Raw genomic sequence first — 23,755 nt, forward strand, 5'->3', positions numbered from 1 at the left:
TCTTTTTTTTTAGTAGAGACGGGGTTTCACCAGGTTGACCAGGATGGTCTCGATCTCTTGACCTCATGATCCACCCGCCTCGGCCTCCCAAAGTGCTGGGATTACAGGCGTGAGCCACTGCGCCTGGTCCTCTTTTTTTTTTAAAGATGGGGTTTCACCACGTTGGTCAGGCTGCTCTTGAACTCCTGACCTCAGGTGATCTGCCCACCTCGGCCTCCCAGAGTGCTGGGGCGGCTCTGCTACTTTTAAGCCTTAACCCTGTCAAAAGACAAAGTTACAACTGATTTAGTTTAAAGATCTCACTTGGCTTTATTATGATTCTAGATTCAGGTAATACTTTATTCCATAAAATAACTGCTCAACGAATTGAGCAGTTGGGGGTTGGCTTTATAGACAGTAAAGGTTTAAGGAAGCTAAAACAGAACCAAAAGCAGATTGGTTATTTCTAAGTTATTTGTAGGGCTGGGACGGAGGGAAAACAGATCCATGGGATGCAGAATGGATGTTATGTTAGCAGGCATGAAAGCAACAGTAATTTCCTTGTACATACATCTTCATCAGAGCTCTTGGCTGGTTGGATGCACTATCAGTTAGCAACGATATTTTGAAAGGACTCTTTTTTTCTGAGCAGTAAATCTCAATAATGGGCTTAAAATATTTAGTAAACCATGGTGTAAACAGAGGCACCGTCACCTAATTTTATTCCATTTCTAGAGCACAGAGTAGATAATAGCATCATTTTTAAGGGCCTTAAGATTTTTAGAATGGGAAATGAGCAATGGCTTCAACTTAAAGTCACTGGCAGCATTAGTCCCTAACAGCAGAGTCAGCCAGTCCTTTGAAATTTTGAAGTTAGGCATTGACTTCTCTCTGGCTATGCAAATTCTATATGACATCTTCCAATATGCGGCTGTTTCATCTACAATGAAAATCTGTTGTTGACTGGATGCAATGGCTCACGCCTGTAATCCCAGCACTTTGGGAGGCCAAGGCGGTTGGATCATTTGAGGTCATGAGTTTGACACCAGCCTGGCCAACATGGTGAAACCCCATCTCTACTAAAAATACAAAAATTAGCCGAGCGTCGTGGCACACATCTGTAATCCCCGCCACTCGGGAGGCTGAGGCACGAGAATTGCGGATCACCTGAGGTCAGGAGTTCAAGATCAGCCTGACCAACATGGAGAAACGCTGTCTCTACTAAAAATTAAAAAATTGCCGGGTGCGGTGGCTCAAGCCTGTAATCCCAGCACTTTGGGAGGCCGAGGCGGGTGGATCACAAGGTCAAGAGATAGAGACCATCCTGGTCAACATGGTGAAACCCCGTCTCTACTAAAAATACAAAAATTAGCTGGGCATGGTGGTGCGTGCCTGTAATTCCAGCTACTCAGGAGGCTGAGGCAGAAGAATTGCCTGAACCCAGGAGGTGGAGGTTGCGGTGAGCCGAGATTGCGCCATTGCACTCCAGCCTGGGTAACAAGAGCAAAACTCCATCTCCAAAAAAAAAAAAGAAAAATGGTGCCAACAGTCTTGGCTCAAGCAGGGCTGCCATAAACTTACAATTTATAAAAAACTTGCTGTATGCAAAGTGCAATAAAATGAAGTATACCTGCAACTGTTTGTGGTACTCATTAAAATTTTAATTAGGTACTTATATAACTTTTGGTTTAATTTATGTCTTCTCAGATTAAAACTTTCATGAGGGCAGGGAATGGCTATCTTGAGTCACCAGCTCCTAATACAAGCTGGCAGTAGATGTTTAGTAAATATTGAATGGCTTGTGCTTAAACTCTATGTAAATTTTGTGCTCTCTTAAAATCCTGTTAATTCTTTTTTTTTTTTGAGACGGAGTTTCACTCTTGTTACCCAGGCTGGAGTGCAATGGCGCGATCTCGGCTCACCGCAACCTCCGCCTCCTGGGTTCAAGCAATTCTCCTGCCTCAGCCTCCTGAGTAGCTGGGATTACAGGCATGTGCCACCATGCCCAGCTAATTTTTTGTGTTTTTTTAGTAGAGATGGGGTTTCACCATGTTGACCAGGATGGTCTTGATCTCTCGACCTTGTGATCCACCCACCTTGGCCTCCCAAAGTGCTGAGATTACAGGTTTGAGCCACCGTGCCCGGCCAAAATCCTGTTAATTCTAATCTCTGGTATAGCATAAGATTATGTTAAAATTGGAGGAAATTGGGTAAAAATACATTTGCCTTATATGCCTAATTGCTACAGAACTGCTTTTCAATTTGTTATTTAAGCTTTTTATATACACCAGCCAAGCCCTGGGTTAGGTGTAATGCTAGTAGTAGCACCTTCAGGTCTTAGGTTAGACATGATTTCTCCAGAGAAGCCTTCCCTGACACCTCATCTGTGCAAAAGATACTTAAACACACAGATTTTTTTGTTATGTGCTTCCGTAGCATTCTGCACTTGTCTTAATTTTTAAAGTTTTCACCACGTTTTTACCGTAGCTCAATTGTTTATCTCTCATTGCTGCATGATAAAAAGCTCACTGTGGTCCGAGAGTATGGCTTACTCCATATTGTATGTATTCACTGCTTGACTCAACATCTGGGTGGGCATTCAAGTTCTGGGAAGGTTAATATTAATATGTTTTAAAATACAGCTTTGTAAGCTAAACAGACTCACTTAACTGAAACCTTGATAGAAATAATATAAAATAGATTCTATTGTATGGAGAGTTTCTAGGTGTAAATTTCCAACCAATGATTTTACACATTTTACAATTCGTATGTAAATCTTTTTTGTTAATGTAGACTACTACTGGTGAAAGAATTTTTAACAATTTTTATTCTGCATGTAAAAGTTGTATTTTCTAAGAAATGTGTTCATTCTTATTCTTGTTTTGTTCTGATTTTTAATCAGATTGTAAATGTACCACTAAATTTATGATAATTTTTACATGTTTGTAACCTATTGCTGAACAAACCACACAGAGGCACTACTGGATCAAATTTGATTTTAATAAAATTCACTTTTTTTCTTTTTTAGCTATTATTCATGGACTATCCAGTCTAACAGCTTATCAGTTGAGAACTGTATACATATGTCAGTTTTTGACAAGAATTGCAGCAGGAAAAAACCTTGGTAAATATGTGTTTTTATTTTATGTTGGAAATACTTCAATCTGCGTCTAAATGTAAGACAATGAGAAGAAACAGATGTTTTTGGGGGGAGTTTGCCTACAAGTGTCTGGTGCATAGGGGGTTGTGTGTGTGTGTATGTGTACACGTGTATACACATACAGTCATATCTAAAACAAGTAAAAGAAATGTAGTCCCTGTCTTCTTAGAACATTGTTTCTCAAACTTTAGCCTGCACCAGAATTACTTAAAGGACTTATTTAAAAAATACATAGTGCTGAGTCTCACTACTTCCCATGAGTTTCAGATTCAGTAGGATGGGTATGAGGCTCTGAAATATACATTTCTAATAAATTCCCAGGTGATTTTGATGCTACTGTTGGGGCAATGTGTTTGATTGACTATTTGGTAACTTTGTGGTGACTCCAGTCATACACACTGTTTTTTACGGGCAACTATTATATTTGAAATCTCTTACTTGAACTTGATGCCAGCACTTATTTATGTAAAGAAGTACAGTTTATAGCTGTAATCTCTCTCCCTTGTCTCCGTAGTTCATTTTAAATTGTAATGGGCAAGGCTGATTCAGTTTATCAGTAATGGCTGATATTTACAACATGGTCATTTTAAAAGGCTATTTGATGCAAATAATTTTATATTTATATTGGTTTTTATAATTTACAAAATGCTTTTCCAACAATCCTGAGTAGTGGGCAATACTTACATAAAACCACTTGCTTATCAAAGTGTTGTCTTACATAAAATCCCAGTGTATTAGCACCACTGTCAAGGCCCTCACTCAAGTAGCTCTGGCTGATATAGTCTGCTTTGTTTGGGGGTGAGGGTAGGTCTGGAGTTGGTGCCTAGATAGACGCAGAGTAGTTGTGAAAGAGACAGAGCTGTAAGTAGGCCTGGGCCAGTTGCTGGAGAAGAAGCAGGCTGGAGCAAAATTGCAGACCATGTACACCGTAAGTTGACACTGTTGTTAACAGGATTGTTTTCTAAATTAAAGGTAGAAAAATATTCTAAAGTGCCTGGCAGTGCTTTACACGTAGCAGTTGTTCAGTACATCTTAGTTGTTTCCTGGATAACCTTTTCTTTTCTTTTTTTAAATTTTTTTTTTTTTTTTTTTTTTTGAGACGGAGTTTCGCTCTTGTTACCCAGGCTGGAGTGCAATGGCGCGATCTCGGCTCACCGCAACCTCCTCCTCCTGGGCTCAGGCAGTTCTCCTGCCTCAGCCTCCTGAGTAGCTGGGATTACAGGCACGTGCCACCATGCCCAGCTAATTTTTTGCACTTTTAGTAGAGACGGGGTTTCACCATGTTGACCAGGATGGTGTCGATCTCTCGACCTCGTGATCCACCCGCCTCGGCCTCCCAAAGTGCTGGGATTACAGGCTTGAGCCACCGCGCCCGGCATATTTTTATATCTAAAATGTTGGGAAAACAATTAGGAGAGGACAACAGGAAATAAAGTAAAAATATTTTTTTCATCAACTCGGAAAAGCTATTGTTCCTAAAGTAAAAATATTTTAAACTAATATTTAAACTGCATGCTCACTCTAGTTTTTCAAGAAAAAAAGAATGTGGTATTTAAAATTCTCTTTTTTTTTTTTTTTTTTTAAGACGGAGTTTCGCTCTTGTTAACCAGGCTGGAGTGCAATGACGTGATCTCGGCTCACCGCAACCTCCGCCTCCTGGGTTCAGGCAATTCTCCTAAGTAGCTGGGATTACAGGCACGCGCCACTGCGCCCAGCTAGTTTTTTGTATTTTTAGTAGAGACGGGGTTTCACCATGTTGACCAGGATGGTCTCGATCTCTCGACCTCGTGATCCACCCGCCTCGGCCTCCCAAAGTTCTGGGATTACAGGCTTGAGCCACCGCACCCGGCTAAAATTCTCTTTATAGTTCTTACTTGATGTGTACTTGCTATGGAACTACAACTCTGTTAGGAACTATAGGGGTTTAGAAAAATAGTAAGTGGCTCCAGCCCCCTAAAATTTGACATATTACGCATTATAGAAAGCGAATAGTGTTGTCGAGGTAAATATAAAGTACTGCAAGGCATTAAAAAAGGTATAATGATATGAGTTGGTTTTGTTTTGTTTTTGAGGCAGAGTCGCGCTCTGTCACCCAAGCTGGAGTGCAGCAGCTCAATCTCAGCTCACTGAACCTCCTAGGTTCAAGCAGTTCTCTGCCTCAGTCTCCCAAGTAGCTGGGATTACAGGCGCCCGCCATTACACCCAGCTAATTTCTGCATTTTTAGTAGGTACAGGGTTTCACCATCTTGGTCAGGCTAATTCTTGAACTCCTGACCTCATGATCCACCCACCTTGGCCTCCCAAAGTGCTGGGATTATAGGCGTGAGCCAGTGTGCCTGGCCTTTTGGTTTGGTTTGGTTTGGTTTGGTTTGGTTTGGTTTTTGTTTTTTGAGACAAAGTTTCGCTCTGTTGCCCAGGCTGGAGTGCAGTGGCATGATCTCAGCTGACCACAACCTCCACCTCCCGGGTTCAAGCAATTCTCCTGCTTCAACCTCCCGAGTAGCTGGGATTACAAGCATGTGCCACCATACCTGGCTAATTTTGTATTTTTAGTAGAAACTGGGTTTTTCCCTGTTGGTCAGGCTAGTCTCAAACTCCAGACCTCAGGTGATCCTCCCGCCTGGCCTCCCAAAGTGCTAGGATTACAGACATAAGCCACCATGCCTGACTGAGTTTCTTTTTAATTAATGGAACACTTCAGGAATTTGTGTGTCATCCTTGTGGAGGGGCCATGCTAATCTCTGCATTCTTCTAATCTTTATATATGTGCTGCCAAAGCAAGCACATACAGGAGATGTAGAGAAAGGACATTTCCTAGTCTCTTAGCTGTTGGGGTAAGGGCAGCATTCAAGAAAGAGGTGAATTTTGTGCTATTACTGTAAGAATTGCTGGGTTTTGTCAGAAAGTATAAAAACAGTTCTGGCGACATCCTCAGATATGGGGAGGGGGACATTGGGAGGAAAGGTAGTCGAGGCAAAATGAAATCATTAACATTATTTTGAAAATAAACCATGGTTTACCTAGATAGAACTCTTGATTTCCATATACAACTTCATAAACTTGGTCCTCACCCAGGCTTCCTATGATAGTAAACATCAGCACGATTTATCCAGTTGTTAAAACCCAAGTCCTCTTTTCCTCATGCTCCACATGCAATCCATTAGCAAGTTCTGTTCTACATACAAAATAAGTTCCAAAACAGATAACTGCTTACCTCTTCCATCATCTCTCTAATAGAATGCATCCAACTTGCCCACTTACCTTCTTCCTGCCCTTTGTTTTTTCAAGGTAGGGTCTTGCTCTCACTTAGGCTGGAGTCCTGTGGCACCATCATAGCTCACTGAGACCTCAAACTCCTAGCTCAAGCAGTCCTCCCACCTCAGCCTCCCGAGCAGCTGAGACTACAGACGCACGCCCCCATCTAGCTTTTTCTGCCCTTTGAACATCAAACTCCTCCTTGGAATCTTTGCACTTGCCATTCCCTCTGGAATGTTTTTCCTCCAGATCTTTGTGTGACTATTCCTTCTGCTTCACATTATGCTTGTCTCAGCTCCACTGTAACTTCCTTGCCTTTAACCTGTCTGAAAGAGCTTTCCCCTCCCCTACCATTCTTCATTTCCGGTACCTTTTTTATTTTTTCTAGCCCCTGCTACTCTGAAATTGTATTACTTACTAATTTATTGTCTTTCCCATTAGCATTAAGCATCAGGAGGGATTTTGTCTTATTTACTGAGACACTCTAAGTATTTGTTTTGTTTTGTTTTGTTTTTTTGAGATGAATCTCTGTTGCCCAAACTGGAGTACAGCAGTGGGATCTCTGCTCACTGCAACCTCCACCTCCTGGGTTCAAGCGATTCTTCTACCTCCAACTCCCAAGTAGCAGGAACTACAGGCATGCACCACTATGCCCAGCTAATTTTTGTATTTTTGGTAGAGATGGGGTTTCACTGTGTTGGCCAGGCTGGTCTTGAACTCCTGACCTTGTGATCTACCTGCTTCGGCCTCCCAAAGTGCTGGGATTACAGGCGTGAGCCACCGCACCTGGCCAAGACACTCCCACATTTCTGGGAGTGTCTTCCACTTCCATGTTTCTGCCTATGTATATATAGTGAGTGGTCAATAAATATTTATTGAATTAATTGTAGACTGTAGGTGCTAGCCATGTAAGACATCATAGTGAAGGTTCTTGAATGTCTGAATGGGTTGTTGATGTGTAATTTGCTAATTAGTTATCAGCTGTTGTGAGTCTTTGTTACAAATAACTTGATCACAATTGTTTTAGGAAAGCTTAATAAGAGTAAACTATTAACTCGTTATATATTCACATAAATTCTATGAGATAGTATTTCTTGTCACTATTATGTAGGTGAAAAAAACTGGCCTATCTTGAGGTTTGTTATGTATTGGACTTAGGAACCACTTAAGAATTCTGTTGCTGTGACATGTTACGTAAAATAGTTTACTTTAGTTCTTAAAGTTCATATTTTTCTAAAGCAAATCTTCAAATGTTTTTAATTTCATCAACCTTTTTCCATTTGAAATTGATCTTAATGAGCAAATTAACGTAGAAAATAAAATCACTTCTCTAAACTAGTATAAACAATAAGAATACCTAGTACATAGTATACGCTCTGTAAATATTTAAAGAAATGCACTATTAAAAACTGACAAAGTTCTACTTAGCTTTCTGAGCTACTTATTTTTGTTTTGTTTTTAAAAGATGCACAGTTTGAAAATGATGAACGAATTACACCCTTGGAATCAGCCCTGTTGATTTGGGGTTCAATTGAAAAGGAGCATGACAAACTTCACGAAGATATACAGAATTTAATTGAAGTTCAGGTATGAATAAATTACTTTTATGCTTATAATTATTATATTGCTAGAAAATAAGAACATGTAACACCTGAAAGAAATTAAGAGGAACCTAGTGGAAGTTGAGCAATAGTAAAATTTAAGGTATTCTTTCTTATCTTTTTGGTTTTTGTTTTTCCTTTTTGTGGAGAGCAGGGTCTCACTATATTGCCAGGCAAGGTCTCGAACTCCTGGGCTCAAGGTATCCCCCCACCCCTTCCTCCCTAAGAGCTGGGACTACAGGTGTGTGCCACAGCACCCGGCTAATATATTCTTTCTCTTCAGAAATTTGACCTTTGGTTTATAGTCTTAACATGAGCACTGGGGTTTGGAACTTAATGTTCCATACTTAAGTATATGTTGCTTCCATGTTGTGGAAAATTTTAAAAGCAGGGGTTTGTGCTCTCCCAGTTGATATTTAAAGATTATGAAAAAAGTAGATAATATTTTTCATTAATGGTAAATTTTAGATTTTTATGATGAAGAGTGTATAAAATTTTAACCATATAGGGAGAATTTTAGTAGACAGTGAGTAGCCCAAAAAAGTCAGTCAAAGATATAATAGCTAGCAGTCAAAGCAAATAGTAGGTACTTTCTTAGTTAAATAAACTTTTTCTCTTTTGAGAATTTAAAAAATTTCTTTACGGGATAGAAAAGAAAATCCAGGGCGTTCCCCACCTTCCCAAGAATTAGGGTGGTGATTGTCAAGTAGTATTAGGGCCTGAAGAGAAGAAAATGGGTAGAAAAACGACTGCTTGCTTTATGAGTTCAACCCAGCGCAAAGAGTTTTGTCACATTATTACAGTCTTTTGGGCCGCTAGAGGAAGCAAGTCTTTGTTAATACACTACTATAAAGTTGAATGGGCAACAAAGTTTATAACAAACGTTTAATATATTGCCTACTGTTTGCCAGGCACTGTTCTAAACTCTTTCACATAGAACTCTTACATCCTCATAACAATCCTATGAAATAGGTACTGTTGTTTCCACCATTTTACATGTAAGATTGGGGCACCAAGAAGTTAAGTGGCTTACCAAATTTACATAGCGACTCAGATGGTAATGGTGGTCCTGTCTTACCATGTTACCAAAAATGCAGGAAAAAAATGGTCATTCGAAAACATCTAGCTTCTTACGTTTGTATTAGAAATTTTCCAGAAATTCTGACTAGCAAATTTTATGTATCCTAATTATTACAAACATCATTTACCTCCTCATTTTCCTTTTACTCAAAATTAGTATTTAGGTTGGTCCTAAATGTACATGGTCCTTCTAATTTATTTATTAACACATACTTTTAATTTGGTCTAAATCAGAGATAGAATTCTGGGCATTTATGAGTAAAGGTACATGGGACCAATGCAATATTTTCATGTCATTTCAAGCCACACTTACTTTGTCTTTAAAAAGCGTTTGTATCATTTATCAAATTAAAATTATTAAAGTACATAAAAATGTTTTCAGTAAAGGATTTCAGACTTCTCTGAGTTATTTTAATAATTAAATAACTATTAGATATTTTTAAATGTAGTCTGAGGTTGCTATTTTTCATCTTTTAGGCTATAGCTGTTTGTATGGAAAACGGCAACTTTAAGGAAGCAGAAGAAGTCTTTGAAAGAATATTTGGTGATCCAAATTCTTACGCGGTAATTGTTTAAATTACAGCCATAGAATTTTAGAACTGTTTATATAGAATGAGGAAAACTGAAAGAAAATTGGAAAAGAATTGCTTTATCTTTTAAACAGTATAGAATAATACTGTGCAATAGAAAGACTATGCCAGTCACATGTGATTTAAAATTTTCTCATAAGCTGGATGCGGTGGATTACACCTATAATTCTGGCACTTTGGGAGACTGAGGTGGGAGAATCCTTTGAGTTCAGGCATTCAAGACTAGTGTGGTCAACGTGGGGAGATCCTCATCTCTCAATAAATAAATAATAAGTAATAAGTAAATGATGAAAGATAAATAAAATTTTCCAGTAGTCACATTAAATAAGTAAAAAGAGGCCAGGTGCAATGGCTTATGCCTATAATACCAGTACTTTAGGAGGCTAAGGCTGAAGGATCATTTGAGGCTAGTAGTTCAAGAGCAGCCTGGTTGACACAGCAAGACCCTGTTCTCAACAAAAAGATTAAAAGTTAGCCAGGTATGATGGCATACTGCTGTAGTCCTGAAGTGGGAGGATTTCTTGAGCCCAGGAAGTCAATGCTGCAGTGAGCTATGATGCTGCCGCTGCACTCCAACCTAAGCAACAGAGAAAGACCCTGTCTCTAAAAATAAGTAATAAAATAGTGTAGTATTTGCATATAACATGTACATCCTTCTATATACTTTAAAGCATCTCTAGATTATGTATAATAACTTATACAATATAAATAGTTGTACTATTTAGAAACAAATCCAGACAAAAAAAGTCTGTATGTGTTCAGTAGAAGTGCATTTTTTTTTCCCTCATGCATTTCATGGAACAAAACGTATGCATTTCATTTGGGTTTATATGAGGAGTCAAATTGACGAGTCATATGATATGTACATACTCAGTTTTAGTAGAGTATGTACATACCTTTAGTTTTGCCAAACTGTTTTCCAAAGTAGTTATATGAATTCCTCCAGTAGTATGAAAGAATTCTAGTTGCTCCACAGACCTTACATCTGGGTTTTCATTTTAGCCATTCAGGCAAATAAGTAATGCTATCACTTGGATTTTAATTTGTTTCCCTGATGAATAATCAGATTGTGCACCTTTTGATACACTAGTAGGTAGAGTTGGAGAGTGACTACCTTAATCCAATAAGGAATCTGGGCCTAGTTTACAGTAGGTTGGGTGGGCTTTGTCTGTCTCTAATTTGACCCTGTCACTGGGTTATAACCCTCCAGAAATTTCGGCCAGTAGTCTGATATGTCTGTTCGGTTTCCTGCCCTTATATTTTCTCCATAGCACGATGAGACTACTGAAAATTCTACTCTGCTTATACCTCCCAAAAAAGGAAAATTTATGGCCAGGAAACATTAAGAGGTTAAGCTAAGTGCTTAACCTCACTAGTATTAGTGTTGCCTTATTAGGGCAATATTAAGATATGTATTGAAACACCACTTTCCATCTCGCAGATTGGCATCAGTTAAAATGTCTTAGAATACCAACAGTTGTCTCAAAAATTTGAGAAATGATTGTACTCCATGCCGTGACTTTCTTTCAAGACTGTAAATTGGTACTTCTGTGGGAGAGCATTTTAGCAACATCTTTTTTTTTTTTTTTTTTTTTTTTTTGAGACAGAGTCTCACTTTGTCACCCAGATTAGAGTCCAGTGGCACTATCTCAGCTCATGCAACCTCTGCCTCCCAGGTTCAAGCAATTCTCTTGCCTTAGCCTCCTGGGTAGCTGTGACTACAGGCGCATGCCACCATGCCTGGCTAATTTTTGAATTTTTAGTAGAGACAGGATTTCACCATATTGGCCAGTGTGATCTTGAACTCCTGACCTTGTGATCCATGCACCTCAGCATCCCAGAGTGCTGGGATTACAGGTGTGAAGCCCACCCCTGGTGCAAAATCTTCTAAGCACGTATTCCAGCAATTCTACTTCTAGATAATACCCTAGAATAGCTGGCTTCACTTTTAACTGCACATTTTTAAAACTGTGAAGCTTTAAAGACAAAAACAGTCCGGGCGCGGTGGCTCACGCCTGTAATCCCAACACTTTGGGAGGCCAAGACGGTAGGATCATGAGGTCAGGAAATTGAGATAATCCTGGCCAATATGGTGAAACCCTGTCTCTATGGAATAAAAAAAAAAAATTAGCCAGGCGTGGTAGCGCACACCTGTAGTCCCAGCTACTCAGGAGGCTGAGGCAGGAGAATCACTTGAACCCGGGCAGCGGAGGTTGCAGTGAGCCGAGATTGTGACATTGCACTCCAACTGGGCGACAGAGCAAGATTCCGTATCTGAAAAAAAAAAAAAAAACACCCAGGCCTTCCTTAAACAATTGGTCTGGGATCAAGCCTAAGAATTTGTTTAAAGTTCTACAGCTTTTATTATGCAGCCAGCATTGAGTTACTAAGAAAAACACATACAATGCACAGAAGATAATGTTTAAAAAATGCCTAAGAACAGTGCAGTAATTGCAAATAGCCTAAATCCCTCAATAGGCTTGAAGAATGGATGAATAAGTGATGTTTTTGATCAGTGTAGTACTTTACAGAGGTAAAAATAACTATTTCTAGGGATATCAGATCAGTATCAATAAATGTAAACATAAAGGTGAGTAAAATAATAGCAAGTTTCAGAAGAATGCACATAGTAAGGCACCATTTGTTTAAAGTTAAAACCATGCTATGCAATGTTACGTATTATTTGTGGATATATTCATATGTAGTGCAAGCAAAGGAATTCATGGGAATGGTAAATTTTAAATTCAGGGTAATGGTTACAGTGAGGAGACAAAAGGGGATACAGTCAGATTATGGTAGTAAACAGGGATTTAACCATGTTGATAATGTTTTATTTCTTAAACTGGGTGATAGATACTCTGGTTTATAATACTTAACTTTTTGCGTCTGTCTGAAATATAAAATATTTTTTTAAATGAAGTAGAGGCCAGAAGAAGTCAGAAAAAAGTAAATTGGCATGTCATTTAAAACTTAATTTTAAAAATCTCTTGTGTCTCTGAGTTTATAAAGTGATTTTTTCAATTAAATAATATATGACAAAAATTCTTGTGTCTGTAACTTTATGTGATTTATGTTAATAAATTTCTTCTGTTTTCTTTAGCCTTTAAAAAGGAAATTGCTTATGATAATCTCTCAGAAAGATACATACCATTCTGTTTTTCAACACTTCAGTTACAACCACATGATGGAGAAAATTAAAAGTTATGTGAATAATGTACTAAGTGAAAAATCATCAACCTTTCTAATGAAGGTATACGTATTATTCAAGAGCGACTGTAATAATAGACTTAAAGGAAATGTTTTAGTAGGGGAGATACTTGAAATAGTAGTCCTTAAAACTAAAAAGAATCTACTGGGCGCAGTGGCACCCTCCTATAATCCCAGCACTTTGGGAGGCCGAGGCAGGTGGATCACAGGGTCAAGAGATTGAGACCATCCTGACCAACATGGTAAAACCCTGTCTCTACTAAAAATACAAAAACTAACTGGGCATGGTGGTGCGTGCCTATAGTCCCAGCTACTCCAGAGGCTGAGGCAGTAGAATCTCTTGAACCTAGGAGGCAGAGGTTGCAGTGAGCCAGGATCATGCCACTGCACTCCAGCCTGGTGACAGTGAGATTCTCAAAAAAAAAAAAAGAATTTTTCATTGTGGTTTTGTAGAAGAATGTGATAAAATGTTACATTTTGTGGACCTAATTAAAAGATCTGTGGGTGATCTTTGTAGTATTTTTGTAATATTTCAAAATTAGTTCAGGAAACTTTTTTTTTTTAAGACAGGGTTTCATCGTGTTGGTCAGTCTGGTCTTGAACTCCCGACCTCAGGTGATCCACCCGCCTTGGTCTCCAAAGTGCTCGGATTACAGGCGTGAGCCACCGCGCCTGGCCAGGAAACTTATTAAAAGAAAAAGTTGAGGGAAAAACTTAGAATGAATTGAAAATAAGAAATAAGCAAAAGCAAATATTCATTTTAATTTAAGTAAATTTTAAATATGTTTTTAAAAACATTTTGGGAGAAAAGTAGAATTGCATTAAAGATGGGGCTTTTAAAAGTTTCTAGGCCATTCGTGGTGGCTCACACCCATAATCCTAGCACTTTGAGAGGCCAAGCTTCAGGAGTTCCAGACCAGCCTGGGTGACATGGTGAAACCCCTTATCTACAAAAAAATTAGCGGGGCATGGTGGTATATGCCTGTAGTCCCAGCTGCTTGGTGGGGCTGAGGTAGGAGGATCACTTGAACCCGGGAGGTTGAGGATGTATTAAGCTGAGATTGAGCCACCACGCTCCAGCCTGGGTGACAAAATGAGACCCTGTCTCAAAAAAAAGACATTGCTGGTCAGGCGCAGTGGCTCACACCTGTAATCCCCGAACTTCAGGAGGCGGAAATGGGTGGATTACTTGAGCCCAGAAGTTTGAGACCAACCTTGGCAACATGGCAAAACCCCATCTTTGCAAAAAAATACAAAAATTTAGCCAGGCGTAGTGGTGGACGCCTATAGTCTCAGCACACCGGAAGACTGGGGTGGGAGATCACCTGAGCCCAGGAGGTTGCGGCTGCAGTGAGCACTCTAGCCTGGGCAACAGAGTGAGACCCTGTCTCAGAACAAACAACAATAAAAGTTTTCTAATAACATATTTTTCTCTGTCATGGCCTCAGAAATTTTAAGTTGACGGTGTTATTAAAGTGAAGCATCTTGATTGCAGATCATTTTTATTTCAAAATATCTAGAATTTTTATTCGTTTTTTTTTTCCATGCAGCCTTTTCTCTTAAAATTGCCTAGAGAGTGTTGCGTCTGTCAAATATATTTACAAGGAAAAACCACCTTCATAATGCTGATAAGCCAAGCAGATAGCTAATGTAGCTGCTGGCAGTGTCATAATTATTGGTGAAAATAACAACACAGTGCCCTTTATTGGCCTGTGAACAAATACATTGGCAATGACTATCAAAGAATTACGAGGCTTACTTTAATGCTATTTGTTTAAAATGGCTTAATGCATTTCTTCCTATCCCCCTACCTCCACACACACTGTTTTTTAAGGCAGCAGCAAAAGTAGTAGAAAGTAAAAGAGCACGAACAATAACTTCTCAAGATAAACCTAATGGTAATGATGTTGAAATGGAAACTGAAGCTAATTTGGATACAAGAAAAAGGTTTGTAATTTAATCAATTGGTATATTCTTTGTCTTATGAATGTCTGTCTTTCTGTAAAATTGATGCAAATCTTTTTATTAAAAATAATTATTGAGTATGTTATCTTGCTGATGATTAACATTTAGGTATATGGAATACTGTAGAGTTATTTCATGACCTGTACAAATTATATATACTAAGCAAAAGTAGAGAATAAGAAAATAGTACAGTTTCAATAATGTGGATAATTTAACATTTCTTACTAAGGGTATGCTCAGGAACAAGGGTGAGGTGTGAATCCTGTGCCCCTTAGTTGTTTTTAGGTTTTACATGTTCTCCTTATGTGATTCATGTTTCACTGTACTACGAGTCTAGTATTTTAATATATTATTCACATATCTTCTCTAAGGGTAAGCTCACTGCTGCATCCAGTGCTCAACTGAAGAAATAGTGATTTGCTTTAATAACTGGGGGAAAACAGGTTGTGTCAGTCCTATATATTGAGAGACAGTTGTTAAGTCTCCAAACTTATTTTTTCTTTAGAGATTTTCAGGGGTGATTTTTGTCTTTTGCTTTAGAAGCTTAAGTATCTTCCCCTATTGAAGATACAGCTCTAACACTGTAAAGATCTTCCTTTCTATTGAACTCATGGTCTATTTTCTCTTTTCTTCTACCCTTAAACCAAGGCCAGATAATCAAATCCCTGTGGTAGGAAATGGATGTAATATTACTCTTTCTTCTTGGGACCATGACTTAAGTGCTGCAGGGACCCCATCTTAACTACTTATTTAGAGGTGGAGATTGGGGTTCAAGTTGGATCAACACTGCATTTGTCACATCTCAGGACTGAGGCTCTGTCATCTTATAGTGGTCCTTCCTATTGTTCCTGCCTTTCAAAGCATGACCTGTTCCTCACTGGTTTGTCTCTCCAAAGGCTGTACTAAAGTCTTCTTTCCCACTGATGTACTGTTTATTTCTAAAATCCAGTTTAAGTAGAGATTCCATTTTTATTGGCCCAATTACTTCACACATCCGGTTGTCTCTCCAGGTATTAAGAACCCCACCTCAGAAATGCTTCTCCAATCTATTATCATTTATATAGCTTTGGAGCATTCAAATCCATCCTTGACATAACCTCCAGAGTTAACTTCCACAAAAATAAATCTCTTTAGATCACTTCTCAGCTTAAAAACCTTTTGCCTCCTACTTCCTACTAGGTGAGTCAGAATTTATTGGCATGGCTTATAAAGCCTTACATAGACCGTTTCTATTTTTTTCGTATACAATCTTATCCCTAAGCATGAACCCCTCTGCCCACATTCATGGTACTTTCTAGCAGCACAGAACTTCTCCCTGATCTGAAAATGTTAGAAGTTTTCATACCTCTACCCTTGCTTTGTTCCTTCTATTTGAATTCCTTTTTATTCTCTCCATGGCAGGCTTTTACTTGACATTTAATGTATCTCAGAGATCACCTGTATGAAGTCTTGCCCAGCTCTCTCATCAGAGTTGTTACTTCTGTGCTTTCATAGCATATATCTCTATAAAAGGACTCATCTTCATTAGTAACTTATCTGTTTACCTATCTGATGCTTTTACTAGATTGAGAATTATTTGAAGTTTCTTAATTGGCTTTGAAGCATCTTAATTAGCATGGTATCCTTGTTGCCTAATTCATTACCAGGCATGTATTAGAACTTACTGTACACTGGTTACAGGGAACAAAACTAAAACTAGAAACAGGTTAAAGATCAAGAATCAAGCAAATACCAAAACTATCCTGGAAGCAGAACCAGGGCAAATAAAGCATCAAATCACCAGTATCAGGATGGTTACCAGTAGGATTCACGTGAAGCAAGTATAGAATCAGAAGTGTGACTGCGGGTCAAATGCTAGAAAAATTGAAACCCCCATGTTATGAAAACTAGATAAAATAAATATTTTGCTCTGATAAAATGTATGCAGTTGTCCCTTGGTGTTTGAAGGGGATTAGTCCTAGGACATCTATCCCCCATGAATACCAAAATCCACAGATGCCCTGGTGTCTTACAAAAATTGTGTAATAGCCAGGAACAGTAGCTCATACCTGTAATCCCAGCACTTTGAAAGGCTTGAGGCAGGAGGATCACTGGTCATCAGCCTAGGCAACATGCAGAAACTTGTCTTAACAAAAATTAACCAAGCATGGCAGTACATGCCTGTAGTACTAACTACTTGAGAGGTTTAGGTGAGAAGATCACTTGAGCCCAGGAGGTCTGCAGTAAGCTGTGCTCCAGCCTGTCTAACCCTTGGTGAGACCCTGTCTCAAAATAAAATAAAATAAAATAAAAGGTGTAATATTTGCATGTAACCTACATACATCCTCCCATATACTTTAAATCATCTCTAGGTTACTTAAAATATCTAGCACAATGTTTAATAATTGAGATAGACAGCTTCATGGAGGAACTAGTCTTGAGCAGGGGCTTTTGTAGGATAGTTAAGATTTTTACTGATGGATAGAAGAGGAAATACCATTTTAGGAGTGAGGAATAATACCAGTGAAAGCATGGAGGTGCAAATAATCATGCCGTATTTGTGGAAACTATTTTAACTATAACAAAGGGGAAATTAATCAATTCCCCAAAGTTCATTTGGACACTGGTGGGGAGAACAATAAATTAAAATTGAACCCATCAAATTATAAACTTTGAACATGTGCTTTTTAGGTATCAGTTATACCTTAATAAAGCAGTTTTAAAAACTTGAATTCATGGAAATAAAGTACTGTAGAAGATTGAAAGAGTGTTATTACAAATGCTTGACTACAGCATTAATTATGCTTATGTTTGGAGGAGCTTGATCTAATACCTCTTATAAGCACGTTTGAACAAAAATTAGCCATGTTGTAATGGACCGTGTATGTCCCAATGTTATCAAGGTTTCTTTCCAGTTATTTTTTTTTTAATTGAAATATGGTTTGACTATGTGGAAAATACTATCCTTATGAAGTTTCTTTTGTTTACATTCTTAAAAATTTTTTCTTCTTTTAAAGTGTTAGTGACAAACAGTCTGCGGTAACTGAATCCTCAGAGGGTACAGTATCCTTATTGAGGTGAAGTAAATTGACGTTTTTCTTCTTTGTCTTTCAAATCTTTGATTGAAGCAATTCATGCAGACCTAATATAACTACCACATAAATGGTACAATTAAAAGAATGTCTCAGTGTCCTGCTTAGCCCAATAGATATTCACGACTCTGAGAGATCTTGAAATTCCAAACTATAGAAACCTGCTTCAGAGAATGGGTTGTTTCACATTGCTTCTACAAAGCCACTATTGAAATACACATATAGGGAGTTCTTGAGCTTAAAAAAGAAGTTTAGTAAACTCTTATCTGTCATAGAAACAAAGATACAGTACTGGGGCAGGAAAGAGATGGGGATTACATTTCTAATGAATGTCCCAAATGCCAATTTTATGAAATTTACTTGAAAAACTATTCAATCTACTAGAATTGCTGTGACAGACAATGTAACATGTCCAGAGAGCAGAAAGTCTGCATGAATGATTTCGAAGATAAAGCAGTTGGAATCACAAGTGGAACCATGGGAGGGGGTGGCTGACTTGGTGTGGTGGAGGTGATTGGACATGAGGAATTGAGAGGTCAGAGTGGTATATGAATTGTCCATGAGAACACGGAAATAAGTCATAATAGCAGCACTTAGGTGTAGAGAATGATCTGTGAATGATGAAGAAGTGCTTGGAAGGATGGTGAATGGCTGTGAAGAACGATCGAAGGTGATACATCTCAGTGGCATGAAGCCTCAAGGCTGAAGTTTCTATGGAAACAGGACCTTGGAAGTGGCATTCATTAGGAAATGAAAACTGCTGTCTCTGGAGTCCTGTAGTTTATGGAGGGTGGACGATTAAGCCAATCTCTACTAGAGAAGGCTACCAAGGAGAGAAATGTCATCCCCAGGGGAGAGCTAGATTTTTGACAAGGCAAAGAGAGGCGAGGAATGAGGCTGAGAATGACATTCCAGAAAGGACAATAGAAAGTCTTGTGAAGGAGGGAGAGAGGGGAAGAAAGAAAGGATATCTGGTGACAGAGTATTCATAGGGATAAAAGTATAGCTAAAAGAACCTACATTTTAAGTGGAGTTAATAGCTGCCTAAGCTTAGGTGAACTGCTTTTTGAATCTTAGTTTGCTCCTTCATAAAACTGGATTAATATACTACCAACTTGGCAGGGTTTTCTAGAAAAATGATGCCACTTCCTGTGTTTCCAAACAGCCTCACCTTTTAAAACTCTTTTTGGAAGTTGTAAAGATAATCAAGTGATATCTGCCATTATGTAAAGGCATTTTGGAATTTGTCTTTGGGGAAATGAAAGTTAATGCTTTGTAGTTTAAGGATTTTGTTTCCTTGATGTATTTAATAGGAAGGCCAAAAGAGTTTTTTGTTTTTGATTTTTTTGGTTTTTGCCTCCTTCTGAGGCATCAAAAAACGTCTTGATTTCTGCTGAGTAGATGAAATGTAGAAAGATGAGAGAGGCAACAGAAACCTTAAGAGACCACAGGTTAAGATGGGGCACTAAGCAGGAAGAGCACCAAAGGAAGTGGGCCAAAGTATTAATAGAAGATCCTAGAACAGATTAAGGCAAATCATTTACCTTTTTTCCGTTGCTTTACTAATCTTTCTAGAACCAATCACAAGCTTTCCTATTTTATTTTAGGTCCCACAAGAATCTTTTCTTATCTAAGTTGAAACATGGAACCCAGCAACAAGACCTTAATAAAGAAAGAAGAGTAGGAACTCTTCAAAGTGAGTACTGTTACTGACAGTTTTAGAAGGGGAGAATTGATGTGTCCTCAAACAGTCCCCTCTATTGACCTTACTACTATAACACAAAAAAACACACACTTCAGAAAACTGAAGCACAAAGTTTTGACTTCACAGAGTTAATTGAGGTGGCGTAAGTGCTTAATTTAGAAAGTTAGCTATTTTTATTGTCTAGCTTAGAGTTATTTTACTATAGAAGTACACTGCTTTTCTACCTTGACTGTATTCAGTAACTTCAAATATTGTCATATGGCACATCATGACATTTCAGTCAAAGAGAGACTACATTGCATGTAGGATGGTGGTCCTGTAATAATGTAATGGAACATATATAGAAACTTGATAATGTGGCACTTGATATTGTCATTGCATATCAAGTAGGGGAAATGATTGATAATTAGCAATGGAACTGGGAACTGTGAGTTTTCTGTATGAAAATGCAAGTAATATTTTCATTTCTATATAAAAAAATACATATTTAAGTTTCTGTAAGTGCACTCTTACAATGTTCACATAAGGACAAAATCACTCAATGACCTATTTCTCAATGTATCCCCCTTGTAAAGCAATGCTTGACTGTAGTTACTTTTCTGAAACACTAACTACAGTTGATTCTTGTTATTCACAGTAGTTACGTTTTATAAAGTCTGAGAGTGTTGAATTAGCAAATATTGAATCATTACTCCTAGGGGAATTAAAGGGTTATGTTTCTGCAAGCCTGTGGTCGCAGCATTTTTGTGAACTAATCAGTACATAACCTTGTTTTATGTGTGTTTCTGTTTAAAGACTCTTAATTATTGTTAACTCATTAACAATGAGTCACTACCAACAACACTATATTACTCAGGCCTGAGTGAAGCTTATATAACACATTTGTTTTCTCTGTAAATCACATCACAGCCTCTTAAATTTAGGAACACTATATAGCACTTCATCGCTATATTTGGGGTCCATTTTAAACAGCAAAACCACCAACAGAAAGCAAAAATGTGTCACTAGATAAACTGTGAGAAAGACACTTGTTGATAGTATGAGAGCTGAAAGAAGGCAGAGTGTTACCTTGTGTGACCTCGCTGTGGATGTGTGTACCTGACAACTCAAAATTTTTTGCTGCTTTGCACATATCTACCAGTGACTCTAAAAAAGTGCCACAGTATTGATTTTAGAGTTAGGCAAATTTTACTGGGTAGACAACAAGTAGAATTCATGAATAATGAAGATTGATTTTATACACACACACACACACACGATCTGTATACTCCTTATGGCATTTAAAATTTATTTTTTTTATAAAAGGCATTCCTAGATTAAAAAAAAAAATACAAAACCTCTGGATGTCGTAGAAGGACTAAAAGAAAAAAAACCCTCCCAAAACAAAAAATAACAATACCCAAAAAAGAAAATAAAAAGTTTTTTAAAAGCAGTCCATATTTGTTTTCAATTTTGATTTTAAGTTTTTTTGGGGGGCTATATATTCATTTAACAAATGTTTATCGACCCCACATTAATATTTTAGGTACTGAACTGATAACAGATTTTGATATATATCTAAGCCTAAATACTTATTGATAAAAGTAACAGACATAATGAAATAAGGTTTATTTCTCAATGCTCAAAAGGTACTATCTTGATGCCAGGCAAATGATAGGCCTGCAGTAAATATCATAGAATAATTTTTTTTTCTTTTTATTTAATCCATCTCCAGTTAGATAAAATAAATTTGTTCATACCTGATGACCGATGACAGGGCAACCATTAGCAAATATTTGTAAATACAGCTCTAAAATATTTAGATTCATAGACATCATTCTCATTTTAAAGATGAGAAAATGGAAACTCAGTAAAGTTATTTGCCTAATATTGGTGGAGTTCCAAGATTGGTTTTCTACACCTATTGCGGCAAGATGGCTGAGAATCATTTTAAATGAGAATAATGTGAGCATTTTTGTCCTTTTTTTTTTTTTTTTAAGATGGGGTTTCACCATGATGGCCAGGCTGGTCTTGAACTCCTGACCTCAGGTGATCCACCCACCTCGGCCTCCCGAAGTGCTAGGATTACAGGCGTGAGCCACCGCGCCCGGCCTGTAGACTTTTAATTTAATAGTACGAAATTCAAAGAAAAGAAAACACAGGTCAGGCGCAGTGGCTCATACCTATAATCCTAGCACTTTGGAAGGCTGAGTCGGGTGGATTGCCTGAAGAGCTCAGGAGTTTGAGAACAGCCTAGACAACATGACGAAACCCCATTTCTACTAAAAATAGAAAAAATTAACCAGGTATGGTGGTGCCTGCTGGTAATTCCAGCTACCCAGGAGGCTGAGGCACATGAGAGTCCATCTTGAACCCAGGAGGTGGAGGTTGCACTCCAGCCTGGGTGACAGAGCAAGACTATCTCAGAAAAAGAGAAAACATGGTTTATCAGCAAACTTGAAGACTGTAAACTCATTGTAGACTGGCTTGACAGTGACTGTGGCTATTGAGCCTGTAAGGCTTGAGTTTTAGCACATTTTATTAGGTATCAGTAATAAATATGTTTTCTTTAAAAAATCCAGTGTACTTCAGTGGTACCCAAGTACCAAGTACCCCCTCTTTATAGTTCGCAGATAATAAGTAATAAGTTTGTTTGCACTAAACCTTTTTTTTCTTTTCCTTTTCTGTTTTTGGAGACAGAGCCTTACTTTGTCGCCCAGGCTGGAATGCAGTGCAGTGGTGATATCTTGGCTCACTGCAGTATCTATATCTCCAGGCTTGGGTGATCCTCCCACCTCAGCCTCCCAAGTTGCTGGGACCACAGGCACATGCCACCACACCTTGCTAGTTTGTGTTTGTGTGTGTGTGTGTGTTTTCTTTTTTTTTTTTTTTTTTTTTGAGACAAGTCTCTATCACCCCAGCTGAAGTGCAGTGGCTCAGTCTTGGCTCACTGCAACCTCCATCTCCAGGATTCAAGTGATTCTCTTGCCTCAGCCTCCTGAGTAGCTGAGATTACAGGAGTGTGCCACCACACCCGGCAGATTTTTAGTGGAGATGTGGTTTCACCATGTTGGCCAAGCTGCTCTGGAACTCCTGACCTCAGGCAATCCGCCTGCCTCAGCCTCCCAAATTGCTGGCATTACAGGCATGAGCCACCACGCCTGGCCTTTTTGTAGTTTTTTGTAGAGATGGGATTTTGCCATGTTGTCCTAGCTGGTCTCTAACTCCCGAACTCAAGCGATCTGCTTGCTGTAATTGTGCTGAGATTACAGGCATGAGCCACTGCTCCCAGCCCTTACCTTGTTTTCAAAAATTAATTTTTGTGTTGCAAAATTGACATGTCCTTAGGGAAAAAAAATCAAGTAATCCAGAAAAGTTGAAAGAAAAAGCCAAATTATCCAGATTTCATCTGTGCAGAAAAACTCACCATCATTGAGTGAAATTATTAATATTTGAGTTGAAAGCTTTTTATATGTAAACTCATTCAATCCTCAAAACAACCTTATGAGATCAGTGCTTTTTTTTTTTCTTAAATCATCTCCATTATATAGATGAGGAAGCTGAGATTTAAAAAGGTAAATAAAGGCCGGGCACGGTGGCTCAAGCCTGTAATTCCAGCACTTTGGGAGGCCGAGGCGGGTGAATCACAAGGTCAAGAGATCGAGACCATCCTGGTCAACATGGTGAAACCCCGTCTCTACTAAAAATAAAAAAAATTGGCTGGGCATGGTGGCGCGTGCCTGTAATCCTAGCTGCTCAGGAGGCTGAGGCAGGAGAATTGCCTGAACCCAGGAGAGAGAGGTGGTGAGCCGAGATCGTGCCATTGCACTACAGTTTGGGTAACGAGCGAAACTCCGTCTCAAAAAAGTAAATAAAATGTCTTTGGTTACACAATATATGAACAGAACAGGAGCCAAAATTTGAAATCAGATAGTCTCACTGCATAGCCCAGGCTTTTAATTGCTTAGATGGACTGCTTCAATAAAAGAGTGGGTAGATTCAAAGCAAATAAAATTTTAGAAAAATACGATCAAGTTACATATGTTACTTTAAAATATATTTACATTTAATTTTTAAAATGTAAAACAAGGATTCAGTACTTCAGATAAAGGTGGTTTCACAAGAAATCTGTCAGTAACCTTTATGATCTGTGTAAAATAAAG

General features: G+C 38.4%; 1 protein-coding gene and 1 non-coding gene across 5 annotated transcripts in view; one reads left to right on the top strand and one right to left on the bottom strand.

Annotated features, from left to right (window-relative positions):
- The window catches only part of TERF1 (telomeric repeat binding factor 1), a 41,384-nt gene that overhangs the window by 3,687 nt on the left and 13,942 nt on the right, over positions 1 to 23,755 (top strand). The window contains exons 2-8 of one of the 4 annotated variants that reach the window (XM_003942622.4): positions 3,008 to 3,103; positions 7,860 to 7,981; positions 9,553 to 9,639; positions 12,766 to 12,915; positions 14,707 to 14,819; positions 17,834 to 17,893; positions 19,516 to 19,604. In XM_003942622.4, coding sequence (XP_003942671.1) covers positions 3,008 to 3,103; positions 7,860 to 7,981; positions 9,553 to 9,639; positions 12,766 to 12,915; positions 14,707 to 14,819; positions 17,834 to 17,893; positions 19,516 to 19,604 — 717 coding nt within the window. Of the gene's footprint in view, positions 1 to 3,007; positions 3,104 to 7,859; positions 7,982 to 9,552; positions 9,640 to 12,765; positions 12,916 to 14,706; positions 14,820 to 17,833; positions 17,894 to 19,515; positions 19,609 to 23,755 lie in introns of all 4 variants that reach the window. The other 3 variants (XM_003942621.4, XM_074386782.1, XM_074386783.1) reach the window with 3 other exon arrangements.
- On the bottom strand, positions 5,821 to 5,924 carry LOC120362403 (U6 spliceosomal RNA). The gene has a single exon (XR_005578316.1). It is a non-coding gene; the product is annotated as a U6 spliceosomal RNA (small nuclear RNA).

Source organism: Saimiri boliviensis, chromosome 15 (assembly GCF_048565385.1).
Source record: "Saimiri boliviensis isolate mSaiBol1 chromosome 15, mSaiBol1.pri, whole genome shotgun sequence".
Taxonomy (NCBI): Eukaryota; Metazoa; Chordata; class Mammalia; order Primates; family Cebidae; genus Saimiri; species Saimiri boliviensis.